This window comes from Rhinatrema bivittatum, chromosome 6, assembly GCF_901001135.1.
Source record: "Rhinatrema bivittatum chromosome 6, aRhiBiv1.1, whole genome shotgun sequence".
In the NCBI taxonomy this organism is placed as follows: Eukaryota; Metazoa; Chordata; class Amphibia; order Gymnophiona; family Rhinatrematidae; genus Rhinatrema; species Rhinatrema bivittatum.
Window position 1 is genome coordinate 163347408 of NC_042620.1, and position 25177 is coordinate 163372584.

At 42.4% G+C, this 25177-nt stretch overlaps 1 protein-coding gene across 1 annotated transcript in view; it reads left to right on the forward strand.

Annotated features, from left to right (window-relative positions):
- The window catches only part of ABCA12 (ATP binding cassette subfamily A member 12), a 615834-nt gene that overhangs the window by 511945 nt on the left and 78712 nt on the right, over window positions 1-25177 (forward strand). The window contains exons 45-46 of the mRNA XM_029607914.1: window positions 1840-1996; window positions 24763-25016. Of these exons, the coding sequence (XP_029463774.1) occupies window positions 1840-1996; window positions 24763-25016 (411 nt within the window). The remainder of the gene's footprint in view (window positions 1-1839; window positions 1997-24762; window positions 25017-25177) is intronic.

Consider the following 25177-nt stretch of genomic DNA (forward strand, 5'->3'; position numbering starts at 1 on the left):
CTGAAGTCGTAGAAAAATAGGAGTGGTTTGAGTCATTTTAGAATCTGGAGTCTGTAGAATCAGTCTTTGATTGTGGTATTGACCATTTTCTTTAGGTTTAGTCGATTGTCGAGAATTACCCTGAGGTCTCTTACATCCGAATGGGTGAGATGGGTGTTATCGGGGGGCGGTGGGGGGACGTTATCTTGGTTTGAAGAGATGAGGAGGAGCTCTGTCTTCGAGGCTTTGAGTACCAGGTTTAAGCTGTTGAGAAGGCTGGTGATAGATAGTAGGCAGTTATTCCAGTGGGAATGATTATGGGATTATGGGAATGAGAAGCCTGTGCATGTGGAGAGAACAAGCATGGGAGTGAGAGACTGGTGAGTGTGTGTGAGAAAGAGAAAGTGATTATGAGAGTGAGAAGCCCATATATGTAAGTGGAACACGGGAGTGGGAAGCCTGTGTGTGTGTATGGCTTGAGAGAAACTGTTCAGGAAGGTGACTGGTGTGTTTGTCAAAGACTGTTTGGGAGATGATTGGTGTGTGAGAGACAGAAACTGGTCATGGGGGCATGACTGATATGGTGTGTGTGTGAGAGACATGGGCCCTAAGGAAGAGGACCATGAGTATAGAGCTTAGCCACTACTGCTGCTTCTGGTGTGTGCTACAGCCTGCATGGAAGAGGAGTAGGAGAGCTGCTGGAGGGGGTAAGTAAAGGTGGCTTTTTCAGTTTATTTTTCTTGATTGACTGCCATTTTAATTATTTAATATTATGTGATGTGTCTGCTTTTTTTGAAATATTTTATTGGTGTTTGGAGAATTTTTAATAGTTTTTATGAGTTTTTAATTGTTGGATGTTATTCTGTTCATAGTTGTTGTGAAACATTTTTTCTGCTTATTAGTATAGTTTTACAATTATTTCTGTGTGGGGATCTATAGCTGCTTGCTAGTTCTGTTTTCCTAATAAGAGGTGTATTGGTTTTTAGGACCTGATTTAGTGTTGGTGTATTGGTTTTTAGGACCTGATTTAGTGTTGCCTTTTCATAGATAGGGTTGCTCCTGTTTGACTGTATTCCATAATACAGGTGTAACTGTGTGTGGATTAGTATATGTGCATTACTACAGATCCTGGGAGTATGTTAGGTCGGTTCTGTGTCTGTTACCGAGATATTTTACTAGCAAGTAAGTGTTTGTATCATTCTTATTTGTTGTGTTTTCTCAAGAGGACATGCATTGTGGTAAACTGCTGTCTTTTCATAAGTAGGGCTATTGAGCCTGGAAGTATAAGGAGTTTGAGTTGTTGTTACTGAGATGATACCAGAACCAGAATACCTTTTTTGAAGGGTGAGTTGTATGGGGAATGTCATAATTCTGCTTTACATCCATTATTGTGGGTCAGGGGGGTTCCCGTGGATGCAAACTGTACTTTTACATCTAGCCCTGTGACGATCATGGGTCAGTGTGTCACGCATGTGAGAACCATCTGTCAGGTGTGTCCAGAAAAAAGGTTGAGAACCACTGATTTAAAATATACTTATAAGTGCAGCTCTGGAATATGTTTGTGTATGCTTTGTTTTTTATTAGTTATGTGTAATTTATGTTATTGTAATTCGAATTCTCTTTTTCATTCAGTATAATTTTTAAAAATGTATATAGTTCTGACTTCCTTTTTATACTGTGCAGAAAGAACAGATGCTATAATAAATTGAGTCGTGAAGCAGAGTAACAAGGTTTTTACTGTGAAGGAAGGGTCACTAAATATCTATTGAGCCCTAGCATTAGCATGTGAAATCAAGCTCTGACAGTACATTTTATATTACATTTGCTTCCCTTAATTGTCTCTCTTGTTCTGGACAATAGGTTTTCAACCTTTTCATGGATGTATTTGCTATCAGGAACATTCAAGAACTCAGGAATGGCCTTCATAGTTTATGTCAGCATCAACTTGTTCATTGGCATTACCACTATAATTTCTACAACTGTGGTTTACATACTTTTCCAGCAAAAAAGTGATAAGGTAAAACTCTATAAAAGTCTTATTGCATAAAGTGACTGCTTTGTGGAGTATGTTGGGAAGCAATAGGTAAAGGGAATGGTGAGATTTGAATGTTGGACAAGTTGTGAAAACCAACATGCTGCATCACCTGCAACAGTAGAGGACCAGAAAGAATCAAAACCAAAGCCAATTTGTACAGAGTGTACAGGTGCACCAAACTCACAAAAAGAGGAAGCAAGATCAGCTAACATGAAATGGTGGCAAGGATTTGTAAATTCTCAGATATATCGCCAGGTACAATAAACATTTTTCCCATAGAAACAAAATGGGAAGAACCCTTTAGTTCATCTGGTCCATGATTGCTGGGAGTTGGAAAGTTTCCTAGCATGGACTACAGAATGACTAGGCTATGCTTCTCAGATAGGGAGAATGAATGATATCATACTGGCCATCAAGCTTTATGGCTAACAGCTGTGAGATATCATTAGTGAAGGGAACAGAAGAAGAGTAAATATATTTTTACTGTTAGTGTTGTGAGTCAGGAGGTGGATCCTTGGTCCGACCAGCGGAGAGGTACTGACGTAGATCCCCGAGGATGAAGTAGGTCAGTAGGCGGTACCACCGCTGCAGGTGGATAGCTCTTAGCCCAATAGGTCTGTAGCTTCTCTGGGAGATCCAATGGAGACTTCGCCCTGGAAGCCCGTGGTCCCCCCAGGAGGGGCCTGTAGGGACCCAGGCCACTGGGACTTAGGAGGCTTCACCCTGGAAGCCCGCGGTCCCCCCAGGAGGAGCCTGTAGGGACCCGGGCTGCTGGGACTTAGGAGATCGGCAGACGACGTGGGCAGGTAGACAGACCAGGTTCAGGGCAGGCGGCTAGAGGCGTAGACGAGTAACAGACCAGGTTCAGGACAGGCAACTGAGAAAGGCAGGCAGGCAGGAGCGGGCAGGCTGAGTCAGGTGGGCAGACGAACAGGAGCAGATGAGCAGGGTTGGGCAGGCAGGCTGGCAGGCTGGCAGGCAGACGAACAGGAACAGATGAGCAGGGTCGGGCAGGCAGGCAGACGAACAGGAACAGATGAACAGGATCAGGCAGGTGGGCAGAAGAACGGCAACTAGTTACTCACAGGAGTCGACCACGTTGCAAGGCAAGGTCCCAGGGTGAATGCTGGGGTTAAATTCCCCTCGGCGTCTGACATCATCCTGGGGGCCGGCCAGAGCTTCGCGCCGGAGGCCCTTTAAAAGAGGAGCCCTCCGTGCGCGCGCGAGCCTAGGGGCGGGGTCAGCAATGCCTGGCGGCGTCTCCCTCATGGAGACGCCGCGGTGTAGGCCCGAACGGGCCCTGCGGATCTGGCGGCTTCGGCGGCGTCTCGTGGGGAAGAGGAGGTAAGGGTCCGGTTGCGAGGCGCACGACCGGAGCCGCAACAGTTAGTTTGTATGAAAAGTTAGATAACATTTGAACAGCATAGTGGCTTTTTGTTCTGTTTGTGATTGTTAGTAAATAATAGAGTTGCTAACTAGTACCATTTTTTCAGGACAGGTTGATCCAATCCTGATTTTATCCCATTGCATACCTGAACTTATAATTCTGATTTCCCAAAAAAAAAGAACTAAACATTCATGTTTGATTGTCCTTCTCTACACTAATCTAAGTAAGGGTACCTTCCAGCTATTATCCATACAAGCTTAACTGCCATGTTTGCAGTGGGGTAAAATGGATTCACTTAGAAACCCTAATAAAGAAGGGTGATAGCCACAGCTATAATATTGTTAGAAGTCAAACTTGTGTAGATAATAGCTGGAAGGCCACCCTCAGCCATATTAGTGTAGGCAGTAGGAATATGCAGAGGCAAAAATTTAATTTCAATTTCTTTCTTCATTTCATAAATTAAAATCATTCATTTGGTTCATTTCAGATGATTTTTTTTATTCATTTATTTATTTTCTATTAAAGTCAATGGTGGAAGCAGTACAGCCTATTTTGGACTCCCAGACTGGGGTTTTCATATCATTTCTAATGAATCTTGTGAGTAGACATCATCAGAAAAGTGAAGGGCACTCCAATGTATTAAGACTATTTCAAGTGCACAAACAATGGTATGAATAGTAGGGATGTGCAGACCAAAAGTTTATGTTCATAAGTCCATAAGTCGAAAGGGGGGGTCAATTTCGGTCAATATGGACATATGGAGAATTCCATAAGTTGAGTCTATGTCCATACGTGCACCGATTCCCTAAATAAAAATTTAAACCCCTCACCCACCTTAATCCCCCCCCCCCAAGACTTACCAAAACTCCCTGGTGGTCTAGTGGGGAGTCAGGACGCCATTTCTATACTCCTTTGCGAGGAGCACGTGACGTCGGCGTCACGTCGGAGTGACGCGGTCGTCACGTGATTCCCCGCGGGTTCGCTCCGGGACCCTCGTTGGACCCAAAAGGAACTTTTGGCCAGCTTGGGGGGGCCTCCTGACCCCCCCCCCCCAAGCGGGGAATCACGTGACGTCCGCGTCACTCCGACGTGACGCCGACGTCACGTGCTCCTCACAAAGGAGTACAGAAATGGCGTCCTGACTCCCCGCTAGACCACCAGGGAGTTTTGGTAAGTCTTGGGGGGGGATTAAGGAGGGTGAGGGGTTTAAATTTTTATTTAGGATCAACAATCGCGATTTCCAACGTATTCAACATAGCTATGTTGAATACGTTGGAAATCTGATCGTTTTCGCCTCATCACTTTTTTAAGTTAAAAAAAAAAAAAGTTGCGTTTTACCTATAAGTTCAAAACGAATGCACACCCCTAATGAACAGCCCAAGGAGGCTAGAGTGGCAGACCAGGAGGAGCTGAAGAAGACAGAGAGGTATATAGATGAAAACCTCAGGGACCTATTAGAGCAGTCCCACCTCCATTCAAGTAGCCTCTGTGCTGCCTTGGAGGAGGAGGGTCCATTGGATGGAGAGTATCATCTTGATATGCATGTAGTATCCTCTTGCACTGAGGATATGTCTCCAAGGGTATGTGCCCAGGAGGGAAGGATTAGGGTGACCAATGTAGTTGGTGATTCAATCATTAGGAATATAGATAGCTGGGTGGCTGGTGGATATGAGGATCACATGGTATGGTAACTTGTCTGCCTGATGCAAAGGTGGCCGACTTCCCGCATCATATAGACAGGACTTTAGATAGTGCTGGGGAAGTGCCAGCTGTCTTAGTACATGGGGGCACCAATGACATAGAAAGGCGCAGGAGGAAGGTTCTTGAAACCAAAATGTAGGATTTTAGGTAGCAGGTTGAAATCCAGAACCTTCAGGGAAGCATTGTCAGAAATGTTCCCTGTTCCACGCGCAGAACCTAAGAGGCAAGCAGAGCAATGGAGTATCAATGTGTGAATGAGACAATGGTACAGAGAAGAAGCCTTTAAGTTTGTAAGAACCTGGGCAATATTTTGGGGAAGGGGGGCCTTTTCTGAAATGATGGGTTGCACCTTAACCAGGGTGGAACTTGGCTGCTGGCAGTAAAATAGAGATAGAGCAGCTTTTAAACTAGATGATAGGGGAAAGCCAACAGTCACTCAAGAGCACATGGTTTGGAATAGTACTAACCCAACAGCTAACTTACAGAGCCATGCGGCAGCTGAATATGGACTCTAAAAATCTAAAAAACAAGATGGGAAAGTTAGTGTATAGCACTGAATGAAGAGGTTGATTTAATTGGCATCTCAGAGAAATGGTGGAAGGAATATAATCATTGGGACACTGTGATAGGGTACAAATTATATTGCAATGATAGGATGGATCAAATTGGTGGAAAGCTGGCTCTATTAAGGAGGCATTGACTCAAACAGGATAAAAGTTCTGCAGGAAACAAAATGGACTGTAGGATCCTTATGGATAGAAATGCCATGCGAAAAGAGGGATAAAATAGAATTGAGGGTATATTACCATTTGCCTGGCCAGAATGAACAGGCAGAAAATGAAATGAAATTAGGAAAGCTAACAAAATTAGCAGCACAGTAATAATGGGTATTTTCAATTACCCCATAATTGACTGGGTAAATGTCACATTAGGACATGCTAAGAAGGTGAAATTCCTAGATTAAATAAATGACTACTTCATAGAACAGCTAATACAAAAACCAACAAGGCACGGTGGGGGTGGAGGAGCTATTTTAGACCTAGTCCTTAGTGGAACATAGAATTTGGTGCGAAAGGTAACAGTTTTGAGGCCATTTGGCAATAGTGATCATAACATTTATTTATTTTATTTTTTATTTATTTTATTTATTAACTTTTATTTACCAACATTCGTGCAGCACATCATGCCGGTTTACAAAGAACTCAAGTGGGTGATACAATGAAACATTATAACAAGAACAATGTACAATGAATAAAATAAAAGTAAAGCTATAACGATGTAACCTTAGAACAAAATACTATTCCTTACAATAAGGACACATTGACCGATCATGATCAAAAATAAAATTAAGCCGTAGGGGGAATGTTGTTTCTTCAAGGGTATCCATGGGTGGTGCGGGGGGAAGCGGGGGAAGCATAGGAAGGTGTGGGGAAAATTCGAACAGAGGGGGCTGGGGAGAGATTAGATTTGGTTTGTGTCGGGATAGGCCTGTCGGAAAAGCCATGTTTTTACTCCTTTCTTGAAAGTTTGCAGGGATGTCTCTTGGCGTAGGAGGGTGGGGAGAGAGTTCCACAGGGTGGGGGCAGCAACGGAGAAGGCTCTCTCTCTGGTGTGGGTAGAATGTGCTGCCTTTAGGGACGGGGTGTGTAGAGTACCTGCATGGGTTGTTCTTGTGGGTCGGTCGGATGAACGATAACGAGGCATTTCGTCGAGCCAGGTATGATTATGTTTGTGTAGAGAATTGTGAAGGATGGTGAGGGTTTTGTATTGTGAGCGGAAGGAGATGGGTAACCAATGTAGGTCTTTTAGTATGGGGGTGATGTGTTCCCTTTTTTGTGTGCCTGTTATGATTCTGGCCATGGAGTTTTGTAGAATTTGGAGGGGTTTGATGGTGGTGGCGGGGAGTCCTAGTAATAGGGAATTGCAATAGTCTAGTTTAGTGAGCATTGTGGTCTGTACGACTGTGCGGAAATCGTGGGTGTGGAGGAGGGGTTTGAGTTTTTTTATGATGTTGAGTTTATAGAAACCCCCTTTTAGTAGATTTTTGATGTGGGGTTTGAAACTTAGGTGTTGGTCTATGTAGACGCCCAGATCTCTTACAAACTGGGTCTGGGGGGTGGTTGTGGTTGTATTTTGAGGAGTGTTCTGTCGCAGGGGGAGAGTAAAACGTTCAGGTTGCTTAGAGATGACGAGTAATTCTGTTTTTGACGAGTTTAGAGCTAGATGGAGTTCGGATAGTGAGGCGCTTATGGTGGCGAGGCAAGATTCCCAGCGTTGCAGAGGTTCTTTTATGGATCCCTGAAACGGGATGAGAATCTGCACGTCATCTGCATACAGGAAGAATTTCAGGCCTAGTTTGGAGAGGAGGTGGCATAGGGGTATGAGATAAATATTAAACAGGGTGGAGGATAAGGATGATCCCTGGGGTACGCCCTGCGTGATAGGTATGTGTGAGGATTCGTGCTTGTCGATTTTTACTAGATACTCTCTGTGTGTGAGGTAGGAGGAGAGCCATGAGAGGGCTGTGTCGGCAATACCTATTTCTGTTAGGCGGGTCATTAGTATCTGATGGTTGACAGTATCGTAGGCAGCTGAGATGTCTAGTAGGGCGAGTAGGTACGAGTTTCCGTGGTCCATACCTTTAAGTATGGTGTCTGTCATGGCTAGTAGTAAGGTTTCGGTGCTTCGGTCTTTACGGAAACCGAATTGTTGAGTGTGGAGGACATTGTGGTCTTCTAAAAACTCCGTTAGTTGTTTGTTAATAACCCTCTCTAGTACTTTGGATAAGAATGGGAGATTGGAAATTGGACGGTAATTGGCCGGGTCTGTGGGGTCGAGTGTGGTTTTCTTTAGGAGGGGCTTGACTATGGCCAGTTTGAGTGGGTCTGGGACACTGCCTGCAGTAATAGAGCAGTTGATGAAATCCTTAATATGTTTGGTGATGGCGGGGGTGATTGAGAGGAGGGTTTTTGAAGGAATGGTGTCTGAAGAGTGTGTGGATGGTTTCATCTTTTTTAGTATAGCTTCTACTTCTATGTTGGTGGTGGGGTCAAATGTTTTGAGGGTGATCTTTTTGTCATTGGGAATGGGGGGGAGGGGGGTAGTGTTGTCTGGGAAGCGGAGTAGAATATTGTCGATTTTATTCTTGAAGTATAGGGCTAGTTCTTCGCATTTTTTGTTGGAGATAGTATCGGTGAGTGAGGGTGCTTTGGGGTTGGTGAGTTCTGAAACATATGTGAATAAGGCGTTTGCATTAAATTGGTAGTCGTGGATCTTTGCCGCGTGGAAATCACGCTTGGCTTGGGTAATTGCATGACGGTATACGTGTAAAGTGTTGTTATAGGTGGCTTTAAGTGAAGCCGATGGTTGTTTGCGCCAGGCGCGTTCTTTGGCTCTTAGTTCTTGTTTCAAGGTTTTTAACTTGGCTGAGAACCAAGGTTTCCTTTTCTCCTGTTGTGTAATGGGTATTTCTTTGTGGATAATGGGGCATAGTTCATTGGCTATGGTTGTAGTGAGATTGTTCCAGGAGTGTAGTGCGGAGTCTGGATTGGTGAGATCGATGTTGTTAGCTATTTTGTTGAAAGCTAGGGTGAGCTCTTCCGTACTACAGTGTTTACGGAAGGAGATGGTTTTATGTTGTTTTTGTGTGGAAGGTGTGAGGGGTTTGGTTTCGAGGGTTGCATTAATGAGGAAATGGTCGGACCAAGGTACTGGGGTGACTACTGGTGGGGTGGCTATGGTTATTTTAGAATTCACAAATATTAGATCGAGTGTATGGCCTGCTTTGTGGGTGGGTTCGGTGATGATTTGATTGAAATCTAGGGCTTTGAGGGTGTCTAGTAGAGTCTCACAGGCGGGGGTGGTGGGGCGGGAGTCCACATGGAGATTGAAATCCCCTAGAATAATGGTAGGAAGGTCTGTTTTGATGTTGACGGTGAAGTATTCAGTGATGGGTGAGGGATCTTTTTCAATTAGGCCTGGGGGGGGCGTAAACTAGGCAGATTTGTATGGATTTGGATGCAAATAGTGCAATTTCAATTTTGGGTGGCGGTTGAGTGGTTTGGAGTTTGAGGTTGAGTCTTTTCTTGGCTGCCAAGAGTAGACCACCTCCTTTCTTTTTCGGCCTTGGTATGGAGAGGAGGTCGTATGACTTTGTGGGGAGCAGGTTTAGGAAAACCTGGTCGGTATTTTTTAACCAGGATTCAGTAATGGCACAAAGGTCGGGGTTGTCGTCTGTAAGCAGATCATTTAGTATAGTACCTTTTTTTTGTATGGATTGGGCATTGAAGAGAGTTATGGCTAATGTTGTTAAACCTAAGAGTTGTGAGAAAGGTGGGGTCATAATCGGTATGAGGGATTTGCGAAATATGGGTGGGTGGGGGGGTGTTGTAGGGGGTTTGCGTAGTAGCGGGCAGTGCCGTGTTGGGATTGGGCGTAGGCACATGGTTCTAGTATAGTGAGGGGGCTTGGGTGGAGGGGACTAACAGAGGATAAAAACAGGGAGGAGTCTGTGGTGAGAGCGTGTAGGGCAATACAGTGCGGGGTTTAAGGTATAGGGAGAGTTTGGCTGAGGGAAAAGGCACAGTGCTGGTGCAGTAGTGCGAGAAATGCTGATAGTACCCCATGCAGGTTAAACAATGCAGATCGTGCAGATTAAACAATGAAGGTAATATATAGTGGATACGAAATAGACAGTACAAGACAATGCAGATAGTGTGCGGTTCTTAGACAGGTTAAGACCATGTAGGTAAGACAATGCAGGTTATGCTGGTAACAATGTTAGACTATGTAGGTAATAAGCAGTTAATGCAGCTCTGAAGGCTGTCAGATATTCTGTATGCTGTATGCTGGTATGACATGATCAAATTTGACTGAATAACTGGAGGGAGAATACTAAAGAAATCTACTACAAAAGCATTTAACTTTCAAAAGGGAGACCATGAGAAAATGAGAAATATAGTTAGGAAAAAACCTGAAAGGAGCAGCTGCCATATTTAAGAGTTTACAAGAGGCATGGACTATGTTTAAAAATGCTATCTTGGAAGCCCTGCCAGATGTATTCCATGCATTACAAAAGGTGGAAAGAAAGCTAAATGACTATAGGCATGGTTAAAAGGTAAGGTGAGAGAGGCTATTATAGCTACAATAACATCTTTTAAATAATGGAAAAGGGATCCAAATGAAAAAAACAGCATAAGCATTGGCAAATTAGATGCAAAGCATTGATAAGAAAGGCAAAGAGATTGCCTTTCTTTTAAAAGAAGCTTGCCATGGAAGAAAAACTCATAATAACAACAGAATGCCTGTGAGGGAGTTAGCTGGACAACTGGATGATCAAGGGGTAAAAGAGGCCCTTAGGCAAGACAAGACCATAGCAGAGAGACTAAATGATTCCTTGCTTCAGTCTTTACTGAGGAAGATATAAAGGAGATACCCATGCCAACAATGATATTTAAAAGTGATGATTCAGAGGAACTGAAACAAATCTCTGTGAACCTGGAAGATATAATAAGGCAAATTGACAAACTAAAGAGTAGCAAATCACTTGGACTAGATGATATGCATCCCAGAGTGTTGAAAGAACTGAAAAAAGACATTGCAGACATACTATTAGTAATTTGTAAACTATCTTTAAAATCATCTATGGTAATCTGAAGATGGGAGGGATGCCAGTGTAACATCAGTTTTTAAAAAGGGTTCCAGGGGTGATCCAAGAAACTACAGACCAATGAGCCTGAAATCAGTATTGGGTAAAATGGTAGAAACTATTACAAAGTACAAAATTACTGAATATGGGACAAAACCAACACAGATTTACAAGGGGAAGTATTGCCTTACCCATCTGCTACATTTTTTTGAAGGAGTGAGCACCAAGGTGGTGGCATGGATTACAAACTGGTTGACTGATAAGAGACAGTGTGTAATGGTAAATGGAACCTACTCTGAAGAGAGAACCATGTTAAGTGGAGTGCCACAGGGATAGGTATTGGGGTCAGTTTTGTTCAATATCTTTGTGAACGACATTGCGGAAGGAGTACAAGGTAAAATTTGTCTATTTGTGGATGATACTAAGATCTGCAACAGAGTGGACATGCTGAAGGAGTAGAGAGAATGAAAAGTGATTTAAGAAAGCTTGAAGGGTGGTCGAAGATTTGGCAACTGGGATTCAATGCCAAGAAGTGCAGAGTCATGCATCTGGGATGTGGTAATCCAAAAAAGCTGTATATGATGGGGGTGAAAGACTGATGTGCACAGACCAAGAGAAGGATCTTGGGGTGATAGTGTCTGGAGATCTGAAGATAACAAAGCAATAAGATGAGGTGATAGCTAAAGCCAGAAGAATGCTGGGTTACATGGAGAGAGAAATAACTAGTAAGAAAAAAGGAATTGATAATGCCTTTGTACAGGTCCTTGGTGTGGCCTCACCTGGAGTACTGTATTCAGTTCTGGAGCCCGTATCTAAAAAATGATAGAAATAGGATGGAGGTAGTCCAGAGAAGGACAACCAAAATAGTGTGGGATCAGTATCGGAAGACATATGAGGAGAGGCTAAAGGATCTAAATATGTATACCCTGGAACAGAGGAGGTGCAGGGGAGATATGATACAGACCTTCAGATACCTGGAAGGTTTTAAATATGCACAAACTTCAAATATTTTCTGTTGGAAATAAATGAATAGAACTAGGGATAACAAAATTAAACTCCAGGGAGGACAACTCAGAACCAATGTCAGGAAATATTTCTTCACGGAGAAGATGATGGATGCCTGAAATGCCCATCTGGATGAGGTGATGAAGATGAAAATAGTCAAAGGATTCAAAGGGGCATGGGATAAACACTGTTGATCCCTAAAAGATAGAAGATGGAAATGAAAAAAAGATTGCTGGTGCTGGTTACTACACTTAACCAATAAGCCTTGATGCTTTTGATGCAACTGCAACATTGCTCTCCACTTCAACAGCAGGAGAAAAGAGGAATTGGATTCAGACAACAGACAATGAGGGCCCAACTTTTACGGTCTGGGGAACTGATAAGCATGGAGGTAACCTGCATGGAGCAGCAGTTACTACCCTTAACAGAAGGCATGGGATTACTACCCTTAATCAATAAAAGCATCTGTAAATTCACTCTACACTTTGCCGGTGGGTGGGGTGAGGAATTGGATTCATATGACAATCAACAGGAGCCCTGACTTTTATGGTATGGGGAGCTGATGCACAGACATAAGGGAAAAAGCAGAGGACTACTTCTACCACCAAGTCCATAAGTAATGCATGTCAAGCTGTACTATCTAAATTTTCAAGAAGGTTCATCACCCAGTAAAAATGTTGCTAGCAGTAAACTTTGTATAGGTTATCATAAGATATGAAGATAAATGCATGGAGCAGTAGCAGTTACTACCCTTAAAAGAAACATAGGGGTAACATGCACGGTACGGCAGATACTACCATAAGAAGTTTGCTGGGCAAATATGATGGACCATTTGGGTCTTTACTGCCATCATTACTATGTTACTATGCATGTTATGTATAAATAAACATATAGATAAAGGTGATCCAGTTGATATAGTATATCTGGATTTCCAGAAAGCATTCGACAAAGTCCCTCATGAGAGACTTCTAAGGAAATTAAAAAGTCATGGTATAGGAGGAAATGTCCTATTGTGGATTGGTAACTGGTTAAAAGATAGAGTAGGGCTAAATGGGTCAGTTTTCTTAATAGAGAAAGGTGAGTAATGGAGTACCTCAGGGATCTATTCTGGGATCACTGCTTATTAACATATTTAGAAATGCCCTGGAAATGGGAATGAGTGAGGTGATCAAAGTTTCAGATGACAAAATTATTCAGTTGTTTTTTCACAAGAGGATTGTGAGAAATTTCGAGAGGACCTTACAAGACTAAAAACTGGGCATGCAAATAACAGATGACATTTAATGTGGACAAGTGCAAAATGATGCACATAGGGAAGAACAATCTAAATTATAGCTACAAAGTGCAAGGTTCCACATTAGGAGTCACCACTCAGGAAAAGGTTCTAGGTGTCATTGTGGATAATATGTTGAGATCCTGTGTTCAGTGTGCGGTGGCAGCCAAGAAAGCAAATGGAAAGCTAGGAATTATTAGGAAAGGAATGGAGAATATAACAGACAACATCCTATTGCCTCTGAATTGCTCCATGATGCGACCACATCTTGAATATTATGGGCATTTCTGGTCACTGTATCTAAAAAAGATAGAAAAGTTGCAGAGAAGGGCGACCAAAATGATAAAAGCGATGGAACGATTCCTCTGTGAGGAAAGGCTAAAGAGGTTAAGGTTCTTCAGCATTTGAGAAGGCAGCTAACGGGAGATATGATAGAGGTTTATAAAGTTATGAGCGGAATTGAATGGAAAATGTAAAACAGTTGTTTACTATTTCAAAATGTACAAAGACTAAAGGACATGCAATGAAGTTACTAAGTAGTACTATGAAGGAGTGTCCCTGAAAAAATTCCTTAACCAGTGCTGGACCAGGCATCTAGCCTGGTCCACCTTAAAAGTTAGACACACAGGTAGTTTGGTGGGTGGATCCCAGAGAGCAGAAATAAGAGTCTGGGCCCAGCTGCATCAGACAGGCCCTGATGCTCCAGGATAAAGCAGCTCCTGCAACAAGGTGAACACTAAAGGTAAAGAATGAATGTGAATACTGAAAGTAAATGCTGGGAAGTGAATAGTGAATACTGAAGATAAATGCTAAGATGTGAATACTGAAGACAGATGTTGTGCTATGAATACTGAAGTTAAATGCTGCATGTGAATGTAGCTGAAGGTTAGCTTTCTATAAGAAAAGTCAGATTCTAACTTGTATCTGTCCTCTGAGGAGTTAAAGACCATTTGTACTATCCCACAAGTACATTTAAAACAAATAGGAGGCATTTTTTTGCTCTATGAATAACTTAAGCTCTGGAATTCATTGCTAAAACATGAGAGGTCTAGAATGAGTAGATCTAAATCGGTTATTTACACTTTTGGATAACAGAAGGACTAGGGGGCACTCCAGAAAGTTAGCAAGTAGCACATTTAAAACTAATCAGAGAAAATTCTTTTTAACTCAATGCACAATTAAGCTCTGGAATTTATTGTCAGAGGATGTGGTTAGTGCAGTTAGTGTAGCTGGGTTTAAAAAAGGTTTGTGTAAGTTCTTGGAGGAGAAGTCCATTAAATGCTATTAATCAAGTTGACTTATGGGATGGCCTCTGCTACTACTGGCATCAGTAGCATGGAATCTTCTTAGTGTTTGGGTACTGACAGGTTCTTATAGCCTGGTTTGGCCACTGTTGGAAACAGGATGCTGGGCTTGATGGACCCTTGGTCTGACCCAGTATGGCAATTTCTTATGTTCTTATATTCTTAATAATGGTTTATAGATTTTTCCTCCAGGAACTTGTCCAAATCTTTTTTAAACCCAGCTCAAAACATATGAACATAAGAAATTGCCATACTGGTCAGACCAAGGGTCCATCAAGCCCAGCATCCTGTTTCCAACAGTGTCCAATCCAGGCTACAAGTACCTGGCAAGTACCCAAACACTAAGTAGATCCCATGCTACTGATGTCAGTTATAGCAGTGGCTATTCATTAAGTCAACTTGATAATAGCAGTTAATGGACTTCTTCAATAACTTATCCAACCCTGTTTTAAACCCTGCTACACTAACTGCACTAACCACATCCTCTGGCAACAAATTCCAGAGCTTAATTGCGCTTTGAGTGAAAGCATTTTCTCTGTTTAGATTTAAATGTGCTACTTGCTAACTTCATTAAGGAGGACTTGTGAAAATCCACTGCTTATCCTTGTGATAAGCAGCATGGAATCTATTCACCTTTTGTGATCCTGCCAAGTACTTATGATCTGGAGTGGCTACTGGGCTTTATGGACCTTTGGTCTGACCCAGTATGGCAAATCTTATCTTCTTATCTTCTATGTTCTTATTAGGGATGTGCAGAGCAAAAGTTTAAGTTCATATGTCCATATGTCCAAAGGGGGTCCCATTTGCGGTCAATATGGACATAAACAGAATTCAATGAGTTGAGTATATGTCCATATGTGCAAATAAAAATTTAAACCCCTCACCCTCCTTAATCCCCCCCCCCCCCCCCCCAAGACTTACCACAACTCCCTGGTGATCCAGCGGGGTCAGGACGCCATTTCTGACCAACTTTGCAAGGGGCACGTGACGTCGGCGTCACATCGGAGTGACGCGGCGTCACGTGATTCCCTGCGGGTTCGCGCCGGAACGCTCGTTCGGCCCAAAAGGAACTTTTGGCCAGCTTGGGGGGGCCTCCTGACACCCCCAAGCTGGCCAAAAGTTCATTTTGGGCCGAACGAGGGTGCCGGAGGGAACTCGCGGGGAATCACGTGACGCCGCGTCACTGCGACGTGGCGTCGACGTCACGTGATTCCCCGCGGGGTCACTTCCGGGATCCTCGTTCGGCCCAAAAGGAACTTTTGGCCAGCTTGGGGGTGTCAGGAGGCCCCCCCAAGCTGGCCAAAAGTTTCTTTTGGGCCGAACGAGGATCCCGGAAGCGACCCCGCGGGGAATCACATGACGTCGGCGTGACGCGGCGTCACGTGATTCCCCGCGAGTTCCCTCCGGCACCCTCGTTCGGCCCAAAAGGAACTTTTGGCCAGCTTGGGGGGGTCAGGAGGGCCCCCCAAGCTGGCCAAAAGTTCCTTTTGGGCCGAACGAGCGTGCCGGCGCGAACCCGCGGGGAATCACGTGACGCCGCGTCACTCCGACGTGGCGCTGACGTCACGTGCTCCTCAGAAAGGCTTTCAGAAATGGCGTCCTCACTCCTCGCTGGATCACCAGGGAGTTGTGGTAAGTCTTTGGGGGGGGGATTAAGGAAGGTGAGGGGTTTAAATTTTAATTTTGGATCAACAATCGCGATTTCCAACTTATTCAACATAGCTATGTTGAATAAGTTGGAAATCCGATCGTTTATGTCTTATCACTTTTTTAAGTTAAAAAAAAAAAAAAAAAGTAGCGTTTTACATTTATGTTCAATACGAATGCACACCCCTAGTTCTTATGCTCTAAGGACCCGTAAGCAAAATGGTACCAGCAGAGGCAGGAGTTCTCCAAGGCACTGTGAAATGAGGAAAGCAGCAGCAACAATGGCCAGAACACTAAAGGGGTCATTTATCAAAATGCGCTAAGGTGTTTTCGCATGCGTTATGGGCTTATCGCATGCGAAAAGCCCCGTTAATGCATGTGATAGGCCCTTACCGCATGCGAAAACGTCTTTAATGCATGCGATAGCACCATATCATATGGTGCGATGCAAATTTGAAAAAGAGGAGGATTTAGGGGCAGGCTGGGTTTGTCAGTCTGTGAAGTGCTATCGCACAGATTTAACACCGATTTTAACTATACCTTTTTCAGTAGCGTTAAGCTTTGTGATAGCTTGTGTTACAGGGCGGTAAGGTTTAGTGCATTTTGCGATGTCTCTGGAAAAGCCTATTTTAGTAGATTTGAAGGAGAGAGAGAGAGAGAGAGACAAGCCATAATGTCCTCTCCCTAGATTAGAGATGTGCATTGGTTTATCACGAATTAGGCAATTTCAATGAAATTGACTAATTCGTAATGGGTCGGGGACCCCGAACCCCGAAATTGATTTTCCCTGAACTACGAGGAAAATTAGTTTTTTGGGTTTGTACGGGGAGAGGGGTACATTTTATTTTTTTTTAAATAAAAAAACACCCCAAGCATTAAAATTCACTGTAATACAACACACCCCCCCCCCCACCATCCCGATCCCTCCCCAAGACTTACTAACATCCCTGGTGGTCCAGCAGGGTCCCGTGAGGGATTTCTCCCTCTGTGCTGTCTGACCTGCCTCGATCAAAATGGCGCCGATAGCCTTTGACCTACTATGTCACAGGGGCTACCGGTGCTATTGGTCAGCCCCTGTCACATGGCCATCGGCGCCATCTTGTGCTCCTACCATGTGACAGGGGCTGACCAATGGCACCGGTAGCCCCTGCGACATAGTAAGGGCAAAGGCTATCTGCGCCATTTTGATTACTGGCAGCCGATGGTCCGAGTGCAGGAGGACAATCCCGGACCCCCGCTGGACTTTTGGCAAGTTTTGTGGGGGTCAGGAGGGTCCCTCAAGACTTGCCAAAAGTCCCTGGTGGTCCAGCGGGGGTCCAGGAGCGACCTCCTGCACTCGGACCGTCGGCTGCCAGTAATCAAAATGGCGCCGATGGCCATGTGACAGGGGCTGACCAATGGCACCGGTAGCCCCTGTGACATAGTAGGCCAAAGGCTATCGGCACCATTTTAATCGAGGCAGGTCAGACAGCACGACAGCACGGAGGGAGAAATCCCTCACGGGACCCCGAGGGACCACCAGGGATGTTAGTAAGTCTTGGGGAGGGATCAGGATGGTGGGGGGGGGGGATTTAATGTATTAAAGTGAATTTTAATGCTTGGGGTGGGGTTTTTTGAGCTTCGTTTTCCCGCATCGTTTTTTGGGCCGGTTTCGTTTTTCCCCGTTTAGTTTTTGTTTGTTTTTCCAAAAAACGAACCGAGGAAAAACGAACTTTACCCCGAAGCATCCGACTCAAAAAATGACCCGGTAGAAAAAAACCAAGCTCATGTCCACCCTAGATAGGTATTTGTATCCCTATGGGTGGCCCACCTAGTAACTCGAGGTGAAGTTTAGGTATTAGTGTAGGGAGCTAAGGGCCACTTTGACATTCAACATGAGACGTACGAACAGAACAGTGGTCTCTTGTGAAGATTTGATGACCTACAGAGAGAGGAAACTCACCCAAAGAAGAGATTTGGGCAATGTTCTCTCCATCTAGCTTAATGTTACCCAGGTAGAGAGTCCATCAAGCTAGGTTGAGAGAACCTTGCACAAATATCATCTTGGAGTGAGTTTCCTCACTCTGAAGGTCATCAAATCTTCACAAGAGACCACTGTTCTGTTCATACATCTCACTTTGAATGTCAAAGTGGCCCCTAACCCCTACACTAATACCTAAACCTCACCTCAAGTTCCTAGGTGGGCCTCCCATAGGGATAGAAATACCTGTCAAGGGAAAGGGCATTATGGCTAGTCTCTCTCTCTCTCTCTCTCTCTCTCTCTCTCTCTCTCTCTCAAAATATTATTGTAATTTACACTAACTTAGCTCTTCACATAGGTAATTAGCGCAAATTGTGATAAACTGTATATTAGCATAAAACACACCCCTTTTACTATCGCATGCGATACTTATTGCATTTTGATAAATCCAGGCCTAAGACTCCAAAAGAGAAGCAAAGGGCACCAACAATAGTGTTATGAGCCCCCTCCCCCCACAAGGCAGCACAAGAAGGGCAAAGCGGCACCAAGTTTGGCATGAATAGCTCAAGGCATCATGATGGAGGAAGAAAGCACCAAAAGTGTTAGAAAAATACCCCAAGGCAGAGATAAAAAGTGGCCTGTAGATCTGAAAGCACCATGAGAGGTGAAAAGCAGTTACCCACAGTAGCAAGAACATCCTAAGGTCCCAAATGAGGGGCAAAGGACACCAATTAAATTAATAGAAAGCACTAGGCAGGGAAAAGCCAGAAGAAATCCTTGGATAAGGCCTCATGTCATTTCTGCACAGCATTATTAAGGGAAGTGGCTGGCTTAGAGTTGGTCTTCCCCTTTGCTGTGTATAATGATCAGCCCTATCTGCAACACTCTTTAACATCTACCTCCTCCCAGTATGTCACTTACTAGCAGGACTGGGAATCGTACATTACATTTATGCAGATGATATACAATTACTGTTACCCATTCCAAACACCATTGAAGAAACAATGAAACTAGCCAATATGTACCTATAAATAATCAAACAGCTCCTAAACCAGTTGGAATTGGTTATAAACATTGACAAAACTGAATTCTTACACCTTGAACGTAAAAACAGTCACCACACACAACCAACATTCACAATAAAAAATATTCAAACCATCGAGTTAGCAACAAAAGTTAGGAATCTAGGAGTAATAATTGACCCTGAGCTAAACATGAAGACTAAAACCTCTATTAACGATAAACAATTTTCGCACAGTTCTACAAGCAATGATATTCGCTAGCACAGATTATTGTAACTCCCTGCTGTTAGGACTACCTCAATCTACAATTTGGCCTCTGCAAATATTGCAAAATTCCGCTGCCAGAGTTTTGACAGGCAAAAAAAAGGAGTGACCATATTACAGGAACACTTGCTGAACTCCACTGGCTTCCAATTGAACAAAGAATACAATATAAAGCACTTTGTATAATCCATAAACTAATCCACGATGATAAAGCCGACTGGCTTAACACGGCACTGTGCGTGCATGTACCACAAAGAAACCTGAGATCAGCAAATAAAGCTCTATTAACTGTCCCCTCTGTCAAATCAGCACATCTCACACAAGTAAGGGAAAGAGCACTGTCACTGGCTGGTCCTGTACTCTGGAATACCATGCCACTCGAAATAAGACTACAGACAAATCTGAAATTATTCAAAACTAATCTGAAAACCTGGCTTTTTAAACAAGCATTTTATAAAGATAAAGAAAAGGAGAAAAATAGTTGAGCGATAAGGATGCACCAAGCTAGAAGTTTATAGTAACCTACATAAGCATATTAATGTTAAAATCAAACTGCCTAATTTGTTCCTAACAATCAGGTTTAATTTACACATCTAGTTTATTATTTTACATTGTTACCGTACTATGATGGCACACGAGTAATTTGTAATCTATACCACCCATATTTCTCTTTATCGTGTCCTTCTGTAAACCGTTGTGATGGTATTTAACTTAACGACGGTATAGAAAAAATGTTTAAATAAATAAAATAAATAAATGTAAGCCCTGTCGGCATCATGTGCCTCCTTCACCATCATTGGAGGCTAAAATACTAATGAATAGAGACCCCAAATTCTCATCAGCCACTAGCTGTTCAATAGCTTGTGACTCAGAGCTTCCAGGACATGATTATTCTTCTAATCAGTTTTTGCAAATATTGCCTCCATTATCTGGGAAGCAGTAATAATTGAGAGCGTGGTCCTGGATTTGGGGGTCGCACTTCTGCTTCCCTTTCCTTTTACTGTGGACTAATCCATCAAAGGCTAAACAGCAGATTTGACCAATAAGACCGTAAGGGAAGGGAGCTTTAATAAAAAGTGCAAGAGGGCATGAAACCATTTATGGTAACTGGGTATTGTCTGTGTAAAGTATCAGATTGCCATGGGAAGACCAGGAATCAGCAAGTACCATAAGGGAAAGGAATTTGGAAAGAACCTCGAAGACAGTCAGAGCAGAGGAGGAACCACTCAAAGGTAGCAAGAGTGGCTTTGAGCAGCAGCAATAGCAGCAGCAAGGCTGGCTATTAAAATCACAAATGGTAGAAACATAGAAATGACGGCAGAAAAAGACCAATCGGCCCATCCAGTCTGCCCAGCAAGCTCCCACACTTATTTTCTCATACTTATCTGTTTCACCAACCCCCAAGTTCAGGGGGCCCTTGTTGGTAACTGTTTGATTCAAATTTCCTGCCACCCCCTGCCGTTGATGCAGAGAGTAATGTTGGAGTTGCATCAGAGGTGAGCATAAGGCTTAATGGTAGGTTCAGAGCAATGCAGCAAGGTCCCAAGATATAGAGCAAGGGCTAAGGCAGGAAGAAGAATGGCGTCAAAAGCTCAAGGCCCCAAGAGGAATAATGTGGTATCAGGAGTGGTGTGAAGGGCCCAGGGGTCCAGGAGTGGTGCAGCAAGGGTGTAAAGTATCAGATTGACAAGGAAAGATTAAGTACTGTAAGGGGAAGTAATTTGGAAAGAATCTTAAAGCCAGCCGGAGCTCACTGCAGCAGTCTTACCACAGCACTTCTCAGTATGCTGTAGATTTGAATGGGAAACAAAAACAAATAAAACAAACATTTTCATTTAAATTCATAGGCACCCTCCATTCATTTTGGGGGTCCATGAATAAAGCCAAACATCAAAACCAGAACAGCCAAATTGTACAATCCCAAAGTCTTTGGAAAATATTTTTTAAAAAGCCAATAAATTACACCCATAAATTACATTTATTCAATCAATGAAAAAAAAAAAAAAATTTACAATCTCAAAGAACTTCTTAAAATCAAGATACATTTCACTTGTAAATTATGAAATATAATTACCCCACACATTCACATATCCACACTTGCCAAAACGTTCACTCTCACACAACCCACATTCATTCACTCATCACTAAAATACACACAAACTGCAAAAATCCCAGAAAATCACATTCAAAAATACTTCAACAGATTTCAGAGTCCACTCCTAGGGAAGGAGAACTTGAAACAGAGCACTTAACTTGTAATGACATCCATTGGAAAATCCAGTGTTAATGAATATCCAATTTGAATATATCAAGTGTTCACATTTTAATATTCCATGTGCAATGTTCCAAGATAGAATTTATCACGTTGTTTATGCAGCTCACCAATCAAAAATAACAACTGTCAATTAAAAGTCTTTATATCAGCAACAGATCTCAGCATCCAAGGCTTTATCACTGCCCTGGCAAAAAACTTGTTGTGCAGACTGAAAGTTGTTTTTGCGGCAACTTATATGTGAGAATACAAGATTTAATTAATGAGTGACCCCTTTTTTTCCTTTATTAAAGAATCCATTTAGTTGTATCAATGAAAAGAAGACTGCACCAGTGTTTGTCAATCACTCCTTAGATGCAGTATTTCAAATTCCATTCCCTTATTTAAATAGTTTTGTTAAGAGGAAAACAACGCCCATGGCAAATATGCTGAACACTCTTGTTATAGAGCACAAGGAATACAAACGTGGCTGTCGAGCCTAATCATGAAAAAACATAGATTATCCTGTTTGATGAAATCCCATTCCAGGAGCATAGAAGAACCGGCTTTCTCTTCCAACACTGCAGCATTATTTATTATTCATTATTCTGGCCAGTGTGCAGCATTTCTCGTTTTATGATGCTGCGTTGTAAAAATGGGTGACAGATTTGGAAGGCAGTGTGTATGCAGTGTAAAGACCACATTTTTTCCTGAAGTGATTTTTAGCAGTGGATACCAAGATTCCATAAATAACACTGCTGCGTTGAACTAGTTTAGGGCAGGCAGCATAGATGACTCTGGATTTCTGTCACCGTCAGCTAAGATCAATACTTCATTTTAGAAACAACTTTTAAAATCATGCTAACATAACTTTCTAATGTTCCATTTTTTGAAATTACTGCTCCTGGACAGAGTTCTACAGTTCTAAAATAAAATAATAAATAAAAAAAAACGGAGGTGAAAACTTAGATTAATGTCAGAGATGTAAATAAATTACAACTGATACAATAATAATAATAATAATAATAATAATAATAATAATAATATAGTTTGAGAATCCTTATTTAGCATGTTCAAATAGAAATGATATTTACAGATTGGCATATCATTCTTTCAACATCACTCATGAATATGACTGGCAGATATCCTGTTCTTCTTTTCCTATATAATATATCACTTCTATATGCCTAGTCTTGTTTTCAAAAATAAAACTTGCATACTATAAGGAAAGGCTAAAGAGATTAGGGCTGGTCAGCTTGGAGAAGAGATGGCTGAGGGGAAAATGATAGAGGTCTTTAAAATCATGAGAGGTCTAGAACTGGTAGATGTGAATCAGTTATTTACTCTTTTGGATAATAGAAGGACTAGGGGGCACTACATGAAGTTAGCAAGTAGTACATTTAAAATTAATTAGAGAAAATTCTTTTTCACTTAACGCACAATTAAGCTCTGGAATTTGTTGCCAAAGGATGTGATTAGTACAGTTAGGGTAGCTAGGTTTAAAAAAGTTTGGATAAGTTCTTGGAGGAGAAGTCTATTAAATGTTATTAATCAAATTGACTTAGGGAATAGCCTCTGCTATTACTGGCGTCAGTAGCATGGGGTCTACTTAGTGTTTGGATGCTTGCCAGGTTCTTGGAGCTTGGTTTGGCCACTGTTGGAAACAGGATGCTGGGCTCGATGGACCCTTGGTCTGACCCAGTATGACAATTTCTTAACAGGCCGATACAGTACAGTGCGCTCCGATGGAGCGCACTGTTAGCCTGCTCTTGGACGCACGTTTTCCCTTACCCCTTATTCAGTAAGGGGAGGAAAACACGCGTCCAACCCGTGGCACCTAATAGCGCCCTCAACATGCAAATGCATATTGATGGCCCTATTAGGTATGCGCGCGGGATACAGAAAGTAAAATGTGCAGCCAAGCCACACATTTTGCTTTCAGAAATTAGCGCTGACCTTTCTTCCGGCACTGGGAAAGTGCCGGAAGAAAGGTGCTTTTCTGTGCACCCTCCGACTTAATATCATGGCGATATTAAGTCGGAGGTCCCGGAGAGTAAAAAAAAGTAAAAAAAAAAAAAAAATTGAATTCAGCCTGCGGCTGTTGGGCCGAAAACTGGACGCTCAATTTTGCCGGCATCCAGTTTCCGAGTCCGTGGCTGTCAGCGGGCTCGAGAACCAACGCCGCCAATTTGAGCGTCGGCTGTCAAACCCGCTGACAGCCGCCGCTCCTGTCAAAGTGTCCCTAGCGCCTCCTTTTGCCCGGATCTACCGCCGGACCTAATTTAAATACTGCATCACGCGCACCGGCAAGTGGCCGGTGCGCGCGCCGGGAGAGCGGGCGGACTTTACTGTATCGGCCTGTTTGTTCTTATGTTCTTACTTGGCTCAGGTATACATTTTAGTTTCCAATTTCAGATATTTCTAGTTATTGTTTAATTTATTTTCCATTATTTTGAAAAAGGCAAAGTTTGGGCAGACTTCCAAAATAGAAATGTTCTGTGTAAAAAAAAAACCGCAGAAGTAACACTCGAAAATAAGAGATCTTTGTCCTGTTCCTAGTTAGAAGAGCAGGACTGTGGAGCAAGAACAAGCATGGAGAGGCCAGAATTCCATACAATACAGAATAACACACTAGAGTCAACTTCTTTGTAATATTAGTAAAATTACTCATTATTATAAATTGACTGTGAGAAGATAGTTATATTGCTTGGCCGTGATGAAATTTGAGAAGAAAATAAATATATTGGAATTTCATATTTAAAAAAAAAAAGTTTTTGGTATCAATGAAGCAAACAAATTTCCATTCAATTTAAGATTATTAGTGGCATTAATGTTTACTTAAAATCTTAACATAGTATTTATTGTGCAATTAGATCACATGCAGAGAAATGCTATTATAGTGGGAAGGTTTGAACATAACCTTGCACTCATTTGAAAATCAATGGACTTGAAAAGGTTTCCTCCACATGCTACTTTATTCATGTGGCATTATGCATCTTATTTAAAAAATGAGTTAATATGTAAAAAAAATAAAATAAAATAAAGCAGTGCTGCCAGTTGAATAATGCTGGCAATTTTCTGTCATCCCATGAATTAAACTTTCTATTGCTCTAGTAACTTTTCTGAAAGTCACTGTATGTCCTTTCTTCAGCCATTTATGTTACTTTCTCTGGAAATACATCTTGTAACATATTTCTCCTCAGGACCTTTATAAGAAATGAATTTCACAAAATCTATAATGATTTCTAAAAGAACAACAATACTCACGAATATTTCTCCTATAACAGAACCTGCAAAATACCATAACCACGCTGAAAAATGTTTTCAAGATTTTCCCCCAGTTTTGCTTTGGATATGGTTTGATTGAACTCTCCCAACAGCAGACAATAATGGATTCCTATAAATTATATGGAATTAACTACAAGATCATGACTTTGGAGATGGACATTGTGGGCTGGAATCTTGTTGCTATGGCTATTGAAGGAACGCTCTGTCTTGTACTACGTTTGCTTATCAATGAAGTACTATTTCAAACCATTAGGTATGTATCATGTGAGTTTAGAAAATAATTGAGAAAAATCCAATATTATGATTTGTCAGATAACATAATGTGACTGTGTACCTTATAATATGTTCTCTGTGTACCTTTGGTACACAGAGAACATATTATAAGACACCAATTAATAGCAGGACAGCTTTGGT